The 16,621-nt window shown below is 41.2% G+C and overlaps 1 protein-coding gene across 8 annotated transcripts in view; it reads left to right on the top strand.

The window, feature by feature from the left end:
* TEK (TEK receptor tyrosine kinase) overlaps positions 1–16,621 on the top strand; it is a 91,046-nt gene that overhangs the window by 58,866 nt on the left and 15,559 nt on the right. For 4 of the 8 annotated variants that reach the window (XM_026506429.4, XM_057313498.1, XM_057313497.1 and 1 more), the window contains 6 exons: positions 241–385; positions 5,664–5,825; positions 6,975–7,109; positions 11,449–11,736; positions 13,862–14,161; positions 16,180–16,334. In XM_026506429.4, the coding sequence (XP_026362214.2) occupies positions 241–385; positions 5,664–5,825; positions 6,975–7,109; positions 11,449–11,736; positions 13,862–14,161; positions 16,180–16,334 (1,185 nt within the window). The remainder of the gene's footprint in view (positions 1–240; positions 386–5,663; positions 5,826–6,974; positions 7,110–11,448; positions 11,737–13,861; positions 14,162–16,179; positions 16,335–16,621) is intronic. The other 4 variants (XM_026506428.4, XM_057313499.1, XM_044386883.3 and 1 more) reach the window with 3 other exon arrangements.

Consider the following 16,621-nt stretch of genomic DNA (forward strand, 5'->3'; position numbering starts at 1 on the left):
CCCCACACTCCCAAACACACAAACACAACAGCAGGATCTGAGAGGGCATCAATCCAACATAAACTTTCAGGGTTACTACAATAGCTTGGGAAATAAGCCAATGATTATACTAGCATTGCATTTGGCTTCTTAATCTCTCCTAGAAAACTTCTTATCAAACAATGAGATGGGGTCAGTGTTATGGACCTTTCGTGTGTTTATGCCTCCCTAGAAGCTTTTATTTGTATTTGACCCTTCCAGCCAAAAGACTTCAACCTCACGAGTCATCTGTCAGTGGCCACATTCACCATCCACCGGATCCTCCCCCCTGACTCAGGAGTCTGGGTCTGTAGCGTGAACACTGTGGCTGGGATGGTGGAAAAGCCTTTCAACATCTCTGTTAAAGGTAAGCTGTGTTTTCTGGAGGAAGAGCTTGCGTCCTCGACGCGCTGTGTTTACGTGCCAGTGGGTGCTGCCCCCAGACAGAAGTGTTATCTGAACACGAAAATGCCTTCTGGATATTTTCCAGGATACTATGCCTTGAAATTTTTTTATATGCATGAAAATGGAAAGGAGGGATTAAGTAGATGACCTTTGGAGTCCCGCAGCCCTGGCTTTGATTTTTGTCCCTAATAGCTAGAAAGCTTGTGTATAGCCCTGAGCACTGAATTTAACCTCTCTGAGCCTTCCTTTATTTGAAAATAAAGCTTAGTTCCTCTCCAGCTCAGGGTTACTGTGAAGATTTGTTAAATATGCATAACACCTAGAATTGTGTCTGGCACAACATGTCTAGTAGTGTTTATAGAACATGAAAAGTTTGACTTCATCATTGTTGCGACTTCCTGTTCATTATTGTACAGAATAATTTGGAAAATACTTTGAGAATTACTCACTTATTATGAAGCCCAGGCTATGCTATATAATGAACATGAATAATTTTTTTCACGTATTCAGCATTGTGAATATTCTTCCTGCTATGAATTAGTATTTCAAAATTCACAGTAATCCAAGTAGATGGGTACCCATTTGTGGCTTGAGGGGGAGAAGGAACACAGAGGTAAATCCAAGTTAGCGTGGCTGGTATTCATGGATACTGCAAGGAATTTTAAATTTGGAAGTTTCTCATGAACCTGTTTAGACAAAAACAGCTAACAGCTCTCAGATATATTTTGTAGGAAGGCACTGGGCTAAGTACCTCACATACCTCATCTTATTTAATTATTATAAGAACTGTGTGCAATAAATATTGTCATCACCACTTTACCAGTCAGAAGACAGGTTCAGAGGGTTTAGTTAACTTGTATAAGCTAGCTCATCTGTTAAGGAGTAAATCTTAGTTTTAAACCTGGGTCTCCTGACTCCAAATACTGCACCATTTTTTCTAAACTACTTCGTTTTCTGAGTCTCCCGTGTTAAAGTTTAGGAAGCAAGATAACCAACGTTGACTTGTATTTTACCCATTTTGTTACTTGATTAGGAATCTTTGGGCTATCCAAGAGGTAATCTCCGTAAATGAAATAAATCTAAATGCCCAGACATAATCTTTTTAAGAGACAGATCACAACATTACGCTAAATACAGCCTCGTAGACTGGGATTCTGTACCCTTAGCATCCACAGAAACTGCCACAGAATCTTCAATGGTTTTTTTTTTGATTACTGGAAAAAGCCCTAATCTGTTTGATTCGGTAGAACCTTCACATGATCAAAATAATTTCTTATATCTTGCATGTTCTTGAAAGGAAGGAAGCGATATGCAGACAAGACAAATTACCTTATTTTTAAGCTTCTTGGAATGTTTGCTGCCCATGGAAAATAAAGAAGTCAAAAATAAACCATGTTGCTAAGATTCAGAAGAGTCAGTGGTTCTAATTTTTATTTTTCAGTGGAAGACATAGCACAGAACATGAACACATAGAAGCATCTGTAATACTGAGTTATTGATACCCCTTCACGTCATATTTACTAATGTATATAAAATCGAAATAGCCATTAGGCAAATTAATCAGTGTCTTTAATCATAGTATTTTTTTTTTAAAAAAAGATGCAAGGCTTTTGCTGCTAGAATACAAGTTGTTACAACCACTTTGGAAAACTGAAAATATATGCTAAAGTTAGCAAACACATACCTGGCAGTTCTCTTAAATATAAGCTCAAAAGAAATGAGTGTATATGTTCAAAAAGACATCTTCCATGTTCAGAGCAGTTTTATTCATGAGAGCCCCAAATTGAAGCTAACCCAATTACCCATTCACATTATAAGGGATAAATAAATTGTAGTATATTCATACCTAATGGGTTGCTAGGGCTGCCACACGGAGTGCCACAGACGAGGTGGTTTAAACAACAGAAATTTATTTTCGCACGTTCTGGAGGCTAGGTAAGTGACCAGGGTGTCAGCAGAGTTGATTTCTCCTGAGGCCTCCCTCCTTGGCTCATGAATGGCTGCCTCTTCCCCGTATTTTCACACAGTCTTCCCTCTGTGTGTCCTCATTTAATCTTCTTATAAGGACAACAGTTGCACTGGATCAGGAACAACCCCAATGACCTCATTTTGACTTCATTACCTCTTTAAAGACCCTGTCTCCAAATAGAGTTACCTTCTGAGGTACTGGGGATTAAGACCTCCACATAAGAATTTTGGGGAAACACAGTTCAGTTCATAACATCATAAAATGGAATATTAAACAGCAATAAAAGAGAATGAATTTCTGCCACAATATGGATATCATAGATGTAATAAAGAGCACACAAAAATACATGCTTTATGATTCCATTTATACAAAGTTAAAGAACAGGCAAAACTAACTGGTAGTGACAAAAGCCAGGGTAATAGTTCGCTATTGACAGCAAAAGGGCACAAGGGTACCTTCCGGGGTTGGAAATGTTTCCTGTCTCAGTCTGGGTAATGATTACATGGGTGTGTGCACAGGTAAAGTCCCTCGAGCTAAATACACTTAAGATTTTTGCACCTTATAATATGTATATCTCAATACAAATTACTAAAAGACAAATAAGAAAATGATAAATTACCAAAAGAAAGCTTTTGGAGCAATTTGTTTCACGCTTATAAAAGTATCATTTTTACAAGATCCTGGCATTAATAGCTACAATAAAACAAGCGTTTGCTGGTTTAAACAAACAGGTGGCCTTATTTGATCATATAAGGGAAGCATGACTTAATGAATTTACTCACAGAAGTGCACTCTTCTCAGAAACTGCCCTAAGTAAAAACACAGGCAGAATCTGAAAGATTCTGTGTTACATAACATACATCCTTGGGGAGGAAAAAAAACAGGTATGCATTTTTAAGAAGGATGGGCTGATGCAGCTACAGAACCCACTAGAAATTCAACTGACGAACATTTATGCAGCACCCGTAAACCTACATGGTTTTCGCCCTAATGGACTTTAGAGTCCATTGCAGTGCTTTACAACATTTTGATCATTGTCACCGCACCAAGGAGCCCCTTAGAAATTTATTCCCAACTCTCCTCCCATCATCATAGAATGTTAATATCATGAATGTACTGCATATCTGTTTATGTACTGTGGCCCTTTGGAAGGCCACAAATCTTTGTAATATCTGAGGCTTTTTCAATCCTACAAGAATTAATATTAACCTACATGGGGGGTGTTATTTCACCCTATTGAGAATACATGGTCTTTGAGATGGGCAGATTATTCTGGATTATCTGGGTGGACTCACTCTAATCAGTTGAGTCCTTAAAAGCAGAGAATTTTACCTACCTATCTTCAGAAAGAGATATCACAATGGAAGAAGGGTTCAAGATCCATGATGTTGTTGACTCTGAAGATGGAGAAAAGGGCCACAAGCCAAGGAATATAGGTGATTCCTAGAAGTTGGAAAGAACAAGAAAACATAGTCTCCCTTTGAGCTCCCCCTACTAACATCTTGATTGTAGCCCAGTGAGACCCATGTATGACTTCTGACCTCCAGAACTGCAAGAATAAATTTGTGTTGCTCTAAGAAAAAAAAAATTATATATACACACACACACACACACACACACACACACATACATACATAGAGAGAGACAGACCATGCCTAGAGGAAGACCAATATCAAGTGATCACACAAAATATCTAAGAATAATAATCTGTGAAAATTGCAATGGAGGAGGAAAAAAGTAAGTTTTTTGAAGCCTAACTGATGTTCCGTATAGCCCCTGTGAAGAAATCACATCAGAGCTAACTGCTGAATGATCAGTTGAGAAGTAACAGAGAATGGTGGGAGGTCTGGTGCATTGCTTTCAGGAGAACAACATTTACATAGCGCCCGAGACAGAAAGGAGCTTGCTGCATTGTTAGTTGGATGAATTGAAAGGTCAGTGGCTGGGTGATGGGCATTAAGGAGGACACATGATGTGATGAGCACTGGGTATTATAGGCAACTAATTCATTGAATACTACATCTGAAAGTAATGATGTGCTCATTGGCTAATTGAATTTAAATTTAAAAATTAGAAGAAATAAATGTCAGTGGCACTGGAGGGTATTGGGTGAGGGGAAGAGGAGGCAGGGACTCAATCGTGCAAGGACTGACAGGTCATGAATTTTAGATTTTATTCTAAACATGATGGGAATCCATGGTAAGATCTTGAGCAGAGGAGTGATCATATTTTAAGAAGTAATTTGTAGATAGTGGGTTGGAGGGGCGCCTGAGTGGCTTGGTCTTTAAGCGTCTGCCTTCGGCTCAGGGTGTGATCCCGGCGTTCTGGGATCGGGCCCCACATCAGGCTCCTCCACTGGGAGCCTGCGTCTTCCTCTCCCACTCCCCCTGCTTGTGTTCTCTCTCTCTCTCTCTCTCTCTCTCTCTCTCTCACTGGCTGTCTCTCTCTCTGTCGAATAAATAAATAAAATCTTAAAAAAAAAAAAGTGGGTTGGAGGGGCAAGAGCAAAGCTAGGAGATCACAGCTCTGGCCACTGCATTGAATCTGAACAGGGAACTCTTAAGAGTGATACAGGAGACTGGGGGAGTTCTCGGGCCCTGAGACCTCAACCACCAGCCGGTGACAGGTTGTTGACTTCCTCAGAAAGAACTCAAGGAATCAGAGCAGAAGAAGTTTTATTGCAAAGCCAAAATACACACTGAAATGGGATGGGCAGAGTTCAGGTACAGGCAGATACAGGATCTGAGTTGCCCTGGGTGGACGCAGAGTTTTGCTTTTTATAGGTAGTCATAATGAGCAGGTGATATATTCTTCGAAGGTTCTGGGAATAGGCGTGTATTTCTAAAAACTGCATATCATTACGCATGCTCTATGGCAGCTACCATGCGCAGGCGCAGTCTAGTTTTTCTCTTACAGATACTCCATAGTCAAGATGTACGAGGAGTACTCTAGGATCCCCAGTGGCGGAGTCTTGCTTTGTCATTTGCCTGCTAACGGTCTGTGCATGGGCGCCATGGGCTTGAGCAACAACAGGATGCTTAAGGCCCTGAGCAATCGCAGAGCTATCCCAGGGTTTACTCAGTTGTCACAAACAGTCTGTCCGATGTCAGACTCGGCTCCCTGTCTTTTGTTCCTCGTGCAGTTACCCGGTGTTTCCCTATGTACCTGCCTCAAGGGGGTTTTGTTGGAAATGTAAGGTTACCCCTCCTCTATCCTCACCAAAGTACGATAATCAACCTCCAAAGACTAATCTGTTGAAAATTTTGTTTAGTTCTTCCAAAGCCCTTGAATGCCCCGAACGTGATTGACACTGGGCATAATTTTGCTGTCATCAACATCAGCTCTGAGCCTTACTTTGGCGATGGACCAATCAAATCCAAGAAGCTTCTCTACAAACCTGTTAATCATTATGAGGCGTGGCGGCATATTCAAGGTAAGGTTTGAACAGGAAATACTCCAGCTAAAAAAGTGGCACCAGGGGAAAAAAATTCCTCAAATATAGAAGCACAGAAATCCTCTCTCCCACTCTCATTCCTCTGCCCCAGAGTAGGGGCTGTAGCCAAGGATCCCATTTCAGAGTTAATAACCTACCAATCCTTTAGTCTCACAGTGCCTGTGATTTCCTAAAAAGGGTCCTCTGTGCACTGTATGTAGGTAATTGAGGAAGTTACAAAAAGGAGAACAAAAGGAGGTTTTGGCTTAATATTAACCCAGCTGACCTGGAAATGTGGAATTAAGTCATGGCACTGTTACTGAGCCCTTCACATTCTCTTGGAGACTGAGCCAAAATTCAGAATCCTAGTGACTTAAGTTGCTGTTGACAATATCAATGGCTAGGTTTTATTAAAAAGCAGCTTTTTTTTTTTCATATGGTGGTAATAATCCATCGTCACTTTCTGCAAGTGGACATCCACAACCTGTTCTTCTAAGAACTCTTAAACAGCCCAATGTTTTTTCTTACCAACTGGAAATTTATCGTATGGTAAGGCAGTACTTTTGCAATACCCGTGGAGAACAGAGCCTGGCTAAAGCAAATAGCTACGGACAGAAGATGCATATACTATTTGTTTATGAGATCTATTTTCAATTACTTCAGAGGCCTCCATTTGTAAATGGTATGACTATTACAAAGCTGCTCTCCGGTCTTTGTAAGCAAACCCTCGAAGAATCTCTTCTGTGGATAGCCTGATTGTAATCACTATGTATTTAACAACAGTGACAATTAAATTATAGTATTTTAATTGAGATTTCCGCCCCTTAAATCTAATTATTATTCTATATAGTTGAAGATTTGTGTGGTTTTACCCTACAAATGAAAAGTCAAAAGCCCTAGAGCAGAAGTGATTAAGTGGCTCAGAGAGACTTAAATTAGTGTGTACATCGTAACCTGGAAACTTCCTTAAAAAGGCCTCATTTTCCTTATGTTAGGAATGGTGAGGCCCTGAAGGGGGGGTTGCCTGTTTCACTTAGAGATTGTATTTTTTAAAAACCAAACACTAGTTCACATCACAATAACAACATTCCACTTTAAACAATGTGCAAGAATGCCAGCTTAAGTTTCCTGAACTTTCCCTCTTCTCAGTGACAAATGAGATTGTTACACTCAACTATTTGGAACCTCGCACAGAATACGAGCTCTGCGTGCAGCTGGTCCGGCGTGGAGAGGGCGGGGAAGGGCATCCGGGACCCGTGAGACGGTTCACAACTGCTTCTATCGGTCAGTGGAAGCAAACAGCATTTATCCCTGCGCTGGGTGGGAGGGGGGAGGAAGGGGAAAGAGGAAGGAAGACCAGGAAGGGTGGTGGTGGGCGAGTGGGTGGGTGGGGATGCAGGGGGAAGGAGTTTGCTTTTGAATGGGTGGGAAAGTGACAGGAAGGTTGGCAGCTTGGAGCCAAACAGTTCTTTTATTTGGGCTGCACTCCTGGTCTATGTCCCTGGGGGAGGGTGTCTGCAGCAGTGTGGGGACAGAGGAGGAAGCAGATGAGCCTTCAGGAAGTCAGGGCCATCCCTTAGGAGTTGGGATTTACTTAGCAGCAACTGCTTGGCTCCTGAGTTTTACCAACAGCTTCCTGTTTCCATCTTAAGGGCCTAAGCCAGACTCTTGCCACATAATGTACCTCAGAAATCCCAGTTTATTTATTTTTAAAACTAATTTCTAGTTTTTCAAAGTAGCTCATGCACAGAGTTAAAACATCAAAAAGGATGAAAGGCTTTTATCTAAAGAACAGCAGACCCCACCCCCCAATGCTGCCTCCTACAGGCAGCCCATTTTACCTCCTTAAGCTACTTTTTTTAAAAATGTTTTTTTATTATATTATGTTAGTCACCATACATTTTTTTTTAAGATTATTTGTCAGAGAGAGAGTGAGAGCACAGGCAGGGGGAGTGGCAGGGAGAAGGATGGAGATGGAGAAGCAGGCTCCCCACTGAGCAAGGAGCCCCATGTGGGGCTCCATCCCAGGACCCTGGGATCATGACCGGAGCTGTAGGCAGACACTTAACCAACTGAGCCACCCAGGCATCCCCCTGAAGCTACTTCTTGTTGTGTATATGCCTCCATGTTTCTAAATCAGTGGTTCTCAAATATTAGTATCCATAAGAATTACCTGGAGAACTTGTTAAAACAGATTTCTGGGCCCCACCCCCAGAGTTTCCAATCCAGTAGGTTTGGGGGGTGGGGTTGGGCTCAAGATTTTGCAGCTCTAAGAAGTTGGCAAGTTGTACTTGATGTTGTCGATCCTTGATCCGTACATTCTAAGTAATACGTGTAGGGATATTTCTTTGACTGAACAATTTTATTATTGATTGCCCTTCTATTGTTAATTGAAGGTCCCTTGAATTTGTGACGTTTCCTTGACACTAACCTAGGCTCCAGCTTTCTGCTACCCAGGTACCCCTCTCTGAAACAAGGGAGTAATCCCTTGTAAAGCTTGCTTTTCTAGTGTTCACCGTGTCTTACCATTTGTTACTGTCTTCTGGTCAACACTGTATAGTTTTAAGTTCACATATATTTAATTCATATTACTTTAAAGGGTAAGAATTATCTTCCCCATTTTATAGATTAACAAGTAGCATCTCAGAGTGGTTCATAAATTGATCTTCAGACTTCACATCTTTTTATTTCTCCAATTTTTTTTTTTTTTTTTTTTTACCTAGGAGCCCAAAGATACCACTTCTTTATCCCAATTGGTAAATTTTCCTGTTCTCGGTCTAATTCCTAAAGGGAGAAGGATCTAGAATGAGTGTGCTCTCCTGCAGGGGTGTTGCATCCCTAACAGAGACTGCCCCCTTTGCTCATCACCCCTCCGCCCCCAGTTTTCATCTCACCAGCAGCACCCTTGAAGAACCAAATAGAACTCAAGAGCTACTCTGGTGCTTAGAGAAGCAGTGTGAAAATAAGGGATGGTTCCCCAGGAACTCCCCAGGTAGCAAATACAAAAAATAACACCAGAAACTGTAAGTTAGAAGATGAAGGGATCCAAGGGGCCTCTGCTGTGGTCAGGTTGCTGCTAAAAGGCACATGGTAGTTAATTCTTTCTCGGGCCGGTGTTGATGAATCAAAGGGGAAGGTCATAGTCTGACTCAGATGGAAAGTATTTATGGAACAGATCATAAAACACTTGACAGACCCACACGGTACTGTCTTCAGCACTCAGAGTATGTTCCAGCCAGGACGTATTTAGAAGTCTCTTGGAATATTTCAAAGTAGTTCTCGGGGGTAGGTGGGGAGGGAATTCTTGAAGGTTCTTGTTTTCCCATCATTTGAATTTTGCTGATGTTTGTTTTTTAATTCATCTGGCAGTTGCACTATTTATAAATGTGCTGATTTACTGGTGAAGGCCAGGAGGCCAGGGAAGAGATCACACTCTGAACACAGGCAGAAAGAGGGCAGGTAGGGAGGGGTGGAGGGTAAGTCATGTTCCTGAGGGAAAGGAAAAGGGGAATGACCATTTATCGAGTGACTCCTCTGTACCGGGCCTGGGCTTAGGAGGGTTACATATATGCGCCGAAACATCAGTTCTCCGCTCTGCTTTGTCATTATAAGTGCCCGACTCCTCTGGGCGACTTCTTTTGGAACTTAAACTTCAGAGATAAGCGAAAGGAGTTACCATCACCTCTTTCAATTTGTAAAGGTTGTAGAGAATAATAGCTATTTAGAGTAATAAATGTATTAATATTAAATAGTTAAAATAATGATTTTATTTGCAAAGGCTACAGAGAATTATTATTGCTTTAGCATAATGTGAAGCGAGTTGTGAGACCTGATTGCTGGCTCTGCTTAGTGTAACAGCAGTCGGAACTGGCCTTGGAAGTCTCCGTCCTGGTCTATGGAAACAGACACTTTCTCTTACCTCTAACCCAAAAGAGCTGTTTTTCAACCTTTTCTCCCTCCTCCTCTTTCTCTCCCGTCCTCCTCCTTCACTTACTGCCCCCTTTAGATATCTGTGTCCTTAGGACAAAAGGTTCTTCAAGGGTGCTGCTGGTGAGATGAAAACTGGGGGGGTGGAGGGGTGATGAGCAAAGGGGGCAGTCTCTGTTATAGATGCAAAAAAATGAGACAAAAAATGTCTCTTTTGTCCTAATGCCTCCCCTGTCATGAATTTTGATACCATAGATCTGTTTATATACTGTGGCCCTTCATAAGCCATTGTAATATCTAAAATGTTCTCATATCCCATGAACCAGTTTTTGCCCCATTAGGGGCAATAATGTCCCCACTGAGAATGCATGAGTTAGAGGATCCCTATTCTATGTTTTGAAAATACTTAATATCTGGAATTGAAAAGTCAATTTACTACTATTATAACTGAAGATACAGAGTCCTTCTGTGCCCATTGACACAAGATAAGACAGGAAGGGAGGAAGGGAGGGAGGGAGGAAGGAAGGAAGGAAGGAAGGGAAAGTAGGTTATGTAAGAGTCCCTGACTCCTTCTAAGCATTTTCACATCCATTATCCCATGTGCTCCTCCTGAGTCTGAAAGATAACTAATTCCATTTTGTGTTACATGTGAACTTGGAGAGCTTATGAATTTTTCCAAGGCCAAAACTAGGCATGCTCCTATCTTTTTCATTTCAAAACCCATGATGTTTCCATTCAGGTACCTGTCTGGTAGCCCAGGTTCTTGGCCATGGCAGCGTGTGGTCATAGCCAATACCTAGCTGTGATCAGAGCTAGGCCAGGCCCTACACCACAGCTGTTCCAGTGTTTGAAATTCTTGCTATGGGGAAGTAACCCTGAAATTGTAGAAAATATATTGCTCAAAATCGTAACCAAAACACTGAATAGTTACCCACCCATCCTATCCCACAAACTTGGAAAAACCACTGTTTTAATTTTTATCAGTTTCCTCCCTATCCTTCACCAACTGTAGCCATGACTTTTACCATGTTGCAATCAGAATTTTTTCTCATGTAGTATAAATATTTTTACCGGCCTCCTATACTATTTGCAATGATCTATTTCAATCCATTGGATGGTTATATCATAATTTATTAAAGCATTTTCCTATTTTGAGCATTTAGGTTTCTTCTGGTTGTTTATTATCATAAGTAACACCGTAACGAATGTCTTCAGGCACTTAGGTTTTTCTCTTCCTCTGGATCATTTCTTCAGGATAAATCCCTGGTGTGGTCAGCTTTATAGGGCCAGAGCAGACGGTCATTTCTAGGGCTCTTGAAAAATACTCCCAAGTTGTTCTCTAAAGGGTTCCTGTGTTATAATTACTCAAACTATAAATTAGAATTGTTATAAAGATTTGCAATTTTGATAGAGAAAAAGTATGACGTGGCTGCTAGCTTGTGTTTCTTTGATGGTTTGTGAAGTTGTGTATTATTCTAGAAGCCAAGGTCACTCTGTAAAGCTGCCTTTTGGGGCTGTTTGTGCTTCACCCGAAGCAAAAATCATGATCTAGGGGCACCTGGCTGGTACAATCGATAGAACATGTGACTCCTGATCTCAAGGTTTTGAGTTCAAACCCCATGCTGGGTGTAGAGCTTACTTAAAAATAAAATAAATCTTAGAAAAAAAAAATCATGATCTTTCTGGTTTCTCCCAGGTCTCCCTCCTCCAAGAGGTCTCATCCTCCTACCGAAAAGTCAGACCACTCTAAATTTGACCTGGCAACCAATATTTCCAAGCTCGGAAGATGACTTCTATGTTGAAGTGGAGAGAAGGTCTGTACAAATGAATAGTGACCAGCAGAATATCAAAGTGCCAGGCAACCTGACTTCAGTGCTGCTCAACAACTTACAGCCCAGGGAGCAGTACATAGTCCGAGCCAGAGTGAACACCAAGGCCCAGGGGGAATGGAGTGAAGATCTCATTGCTTGGACCCTTAGCGACAGTAAGTAACTCACGTGGCCCCAGGCTTGCCTGAATGACGTTTGGCTACTGCTGCTTGGACTTAGCTACCATCAAGTCAAGACTGTTTGCTAGATATCGTAAAAGGCAGTTAATTGTGAATGGAAGCTAATTAGTGCCCCCATCCCAACACATTCAACCATTTAAATAACCTGTAATATATAAGAAAGCTCCATGTATTTGGATTTGCAATAGTTCATGCACGACTGTGCTAAATTCACGTTTCCTTGGTATGGAGTTATTTATTAAGTAAATTAATAACACGAATAAGGTTTTCTAGGGTATGTTTAACTTGTTATAGGACAGGTTTCAGTTTCAGTTTTCTTCAGACCCACAGATGCTGGTTAATCAGATAGGTCTTTCCTAATCTTAAAGGCCAAATGACTCTGCTTGAAAAATCTTCATAGTAGATAATTCTTGGGGCTACAAAATATATTTGAGAGTAATAAAACCTCTTTTCTTTCAAAATATTCTGCAGTTAAGGATTTTTTTTCTATTTCAGATTGAAAATTAGTTGGAAGTTCTTGGGTTTCTTGGTAATATTGAAAGTTTTTCATCATTAAGCGGAGAGTTCTGTTTTGAATCACTGCATTAGAACTGTGTCTGCGTATTCTGGAGTCCTTGGAAAAATTAAATATGTCTTGGCCACACCGACTACCACTTAGGTTAGGATCATGGGGTCCCTTGCCACACTCGGTGTCTGAGGCTCTCTTCTGCAGCTGCATGTCCCCTCGCTCAGTGCCAGGTGTAGAAACTGGCCTTGTGTTCCTCCAGCCACTCTCTTGTATCAGTGACATATGCAAGTTTCACCTGCTTCGTCAGTATTCAGGGAGTCTTCATCATCTTTTTAAAAATTCTGTGAAATTTAAAAGTTACAGAATAGTGCAAAGAATAATACAACAAACACCCGCATTCCCACCACCCAGAATGAACAGCTGTTAATATTTTATCATATTTGTTTTCAGCCTTTTTCTTGATTTGTGGAAGTAAAAGCACAATACAGACAGATCACAAGCCCCTTGGACTGTCATCCCTACTCTCATCCTATGGCCGGCTCCCCAGAGACAACCCAATTACGAATATGCTGTGTATCTTTCCATTCAAGGTTGAATCAGGTCAATATGTTAGATTCATCCACAAGTGCAAATATGCATACATACCATTTTTTCATCTTGATTTTTGGAGTAAACACTCTGATTTCTACCTTATCCATGTTCATTGTTTAGATCTGACATAATCTTTTTTAACTTCTGTGTAATATTCTATGTTATGACTATATCGTCTTATTTATCCATTCCCTTTGAGGTGGACATTTAGATTGTTTCCTCCTTCCCTTTTCCTTTTTCCTTTTCCCTCCCCTCCCCTCCCCTCCCCTCCCCTCCCCTCCCCTCCCCTCCCCTCCCCTCCCCTCTCCTCTCCTCTCCTCTCCTCTCCTCTCCTCTCCTCTCCTCTCCTCTCCTTTCCTCTCCTTTTGTAAACTATCCCAAACAAAAATGCAGTGACCATCCTTACACCTGTCTCCAGGAGCATAGGTGTGAGAGCTTTCCTAGGGAACATGTCCAGAAGTAGAACTGATAGGCAATGTTTCTCATTCAATGTGTCTGATGGCCAGGAGTATATGAGAGTACCATTTTCCCTACATCCATCTCTCTATATATTCTTTCCCTACATCTATATCACTTGATACTGGAGATCTTTCTATTTTTCATAATCTCAAAGGTTAAAAATGGTGCCCCACCATTAATTTCAGTTTTCATTTTCTTGATAACTAGCAATCTTGGGTATCTTTTCTTGGGCATTTGGATTTCTGCTTTACGATGTATTTGTTGATACACTTTGCCCAATTTCTACTGGTTGTAACAGAATTTGATGTCTTAATTTAATGCAAGGATGAGGAAATATGTGATGGTATATGTGTTGCCATTTTCCTGTCTTGTGCCATTTTGTTAAGTCTCCATGGAGTCTACTTCCAATTGATTGGAATTACCACCCGAGAAAACACATATTTGCCATTCTTGGTTTATGAGCTGACAGTAAGTATTTCTTAAAAGCATAATAATCTAAGAGATGGTAGTGTAACTTAAGTGATTTTTTTTTTAAATTTCTAGTTCTCCCTCCTCAACCAGAAAATATCAAGATTTCTAACATCACAGACTCCTCAGCCATGATCTCTTGGACAATCTTGGATGGCTATTCTATTTCTTCTATTATCATCCGTTATAAGGTTCAGGGCAAGGATGAAGACCAGCACATTGACGTGAAGATCAAGAATGCCACCATTACCCAGTATCAGCTCAAGGGTCTAGAGCCTGAAACAGCTTACCAGGTGGACATTTTTGCAGAGAACAACATAGGGTCAAGCAACCCAACCTTTTCTCATGAACTGATGACCCTTTCTAAATCTCAAGGTTGGTAGAGTGGGGTATTTACCTAGAATTATTTCTGGAGAGTATCAGAAAAGCCCCACTATCTTAAGATATTTACCTCATATGTATGTCATATGACATAATTCATTTGTCCAAATAGGCTTCACCATCTCTAGATAGGTTCTTAAAATGAAAATGCCCCTGGTAGGGATACCCTGTTGATCCATTTTCTTTTAAGTCTTAGACTAAATTAGCCCATTTGGTCTGCAATGGAAGCTCTGAGGAATGTGAATTTGATTCCATGGAAAAAAGAATGTGGAACCTGCTTCGAGAAGGCAGGCCTGTGCGGGGGGCTTCAGCTGGAGGCCCCAAGACTCAACTCCATTCTTTGGCAAATGAATTCCTTTTTTAGCTTGATGACACTATGCAATTCTAAGGTGTTTTTGGTTTTGGGCTTTTTGTTGTTGTTTTTTTTTCTTTTTGGATCCGAGTTACGGTGTCTCCACATCCACCACTAACCCCCCACTCCAGTGAGAGTAAGCTTTTCGAAATAGATGGAGATCCCTCAGAGTGCTAAGCACACGATGCCCAGTGTTCGTGACTGATAACACCAGTCGAATGTAGTCAAGTGAACAAGAGACCAGGGTGGGCGGGGCTGCGACTCCTGGAGCGCCTTCCCTTTGAAGTCTGTCTGCAATGGCACCTGCAGCCCTCTGCAACGTGCAAGGGAACGCGGAGTGACGTTAGATGGGAGGTGTTGCAGATTTATAATCTGGGCTAGAGTTCATTCTTACGGAAAATCTTATAGTAGTAAATAAAAACTTGATTTTCAAGGGCTACCTTGGGCTTAAGAAATAAAATGAAACATGCTTTATTTTCAGGCTGATTCTTTGGAATATGTTTGGAATGTCCGAGGACTGATGAGTCTGCCAATTACAGAGAGTTGGAGCTTTCAGTTGACCCTTAATAAATGCATTGTTTTTACAATTATTGGTGTTTTAGTAAAATGTATACAGGCCCTAAATCCAAACTATACATAAATACAAACAGAAAAGTTAAAAACAAGACATAACAAATAACAAAATCCTCAGCATTCTGTTCTAGATGTGTCTTTATGCACCCTTGCTTAGAAGGAAGGAAAAAGAGGGACGCCTGGGTGGCACAGCAGTTAAGCGTCTGCCTTGGGCTCAGGGCGTGATCCCGGCGTTCTGGGATCGAGCCCCACATCAGGCTCCTCCACTATGAGCCTGCTTCTTCCTCTCCCACTCCCCCTGCTTGTGTTCCCTCTCTCGCTGGCTGTCTCTCTCTCTGTCAAATAAATAAATAAAATCTTTAAAAAAAAAAAAAAAGAAAGAAGGAAAAAGAGAAAATCAGAAAAGAATACTTGTAAGAAGGTAGGGTCGTGCTCTACATACTGTTTTTCAGAAAAATATATTTTATTTAATTTTATTTGAATTTAAATGAGGGAAAGAAATGGCTTAGAGCAGATTCTTTAATAGTTTATTTTGACTTGAGCCCTAAATTTAATGTTTTTTTCTCTTCTGTCTTTCCCTCCTTCCCCTCCCCTTTTCCTTCATTCTTCCAATGGTATTCTTAGATTTTCTACATTAGCTTTTTAAACAAGGGGGAAAAAGGCAATATATCTTATAGACTCTAAGCTCAGCATCTTAGATCTCAAGAGCTTTTCTACTTGGGGAAATTATGCAGAGAAGTTTAGCCACTTTCCCAAAGTCCTGTGTCTAGTTAGTCATTCTCACTGTCACTAGATAATGTGCTACTGGTTGGGCCTCTACTTGGAGATAAAAGTGGGGGAAATGGTAATAACTAATAATTAGCACTTTTCCTTTTTTTTTTTTATAGGTCTTCTAACAACCCTGTGGGTCAGACTTTTTTTCCATTGAGTTTCAGAACATATAAACAAGGAGCCCAAGGTCCCTTAGCAATTAGGTGGCAGAGCCAGGGCTGCCATTACATTTCCGTTATACCGCGATGTCACCCATAGATGGTCTTGGACTATCTCTCCTAAACTAACCCTGCTGCTTCTCTCCTGTTCTGCGCAGCACCAGCGGACCTTGGAGGTGGGAAGATGCTGCTTATAGCCATCCTTGGTTCTGCGGGAATGACCTGCCTGACGGTGCTCTTGGCCTTCCTGATCATGTTGCAATTGAAGAGGGCAAATGTCCAAAGGAGAATGGCCCAAGCTTTCCAAAACGTGGTAGTGCCTTCTCTTCCTACTAGCTAATAAGTAAAAGTCTGCATATATGCCAAATCTTCACTTTAAAGACATGGACCAGGAAGGATGCCTGGGTGTCTCAGTTGGCTGAACGTCCGACTCTTGATTTCAGCTTAGGTCCTGATCTCAGGGTCGTGAGTTCAAGCCCCACATTGGGTTCCATGCTGGGTGTGGAGCCTACTTTAAAAAAAAAAAATGTGGACCAGGAAATGTACTTGTAAAGCAGATATTTCCCTTAGTCAGGTCTTATCTTCTCTTTCACTTCCATT

Source organism: Ursus arctos, unplaced genomic scaffold, assembly GCF_023065955.2.
Source record: "Ursus arctos isolate Adak ecotype North America unplaced genomic scaffold, UrsArc2.0 scaffold_18, whole genome shotgun sequence".
NCBI lineage: Eukaryota > Metazoa > Chordata > Mammalia > Carnivora > Ursidae > Ursus > Ursus arctos.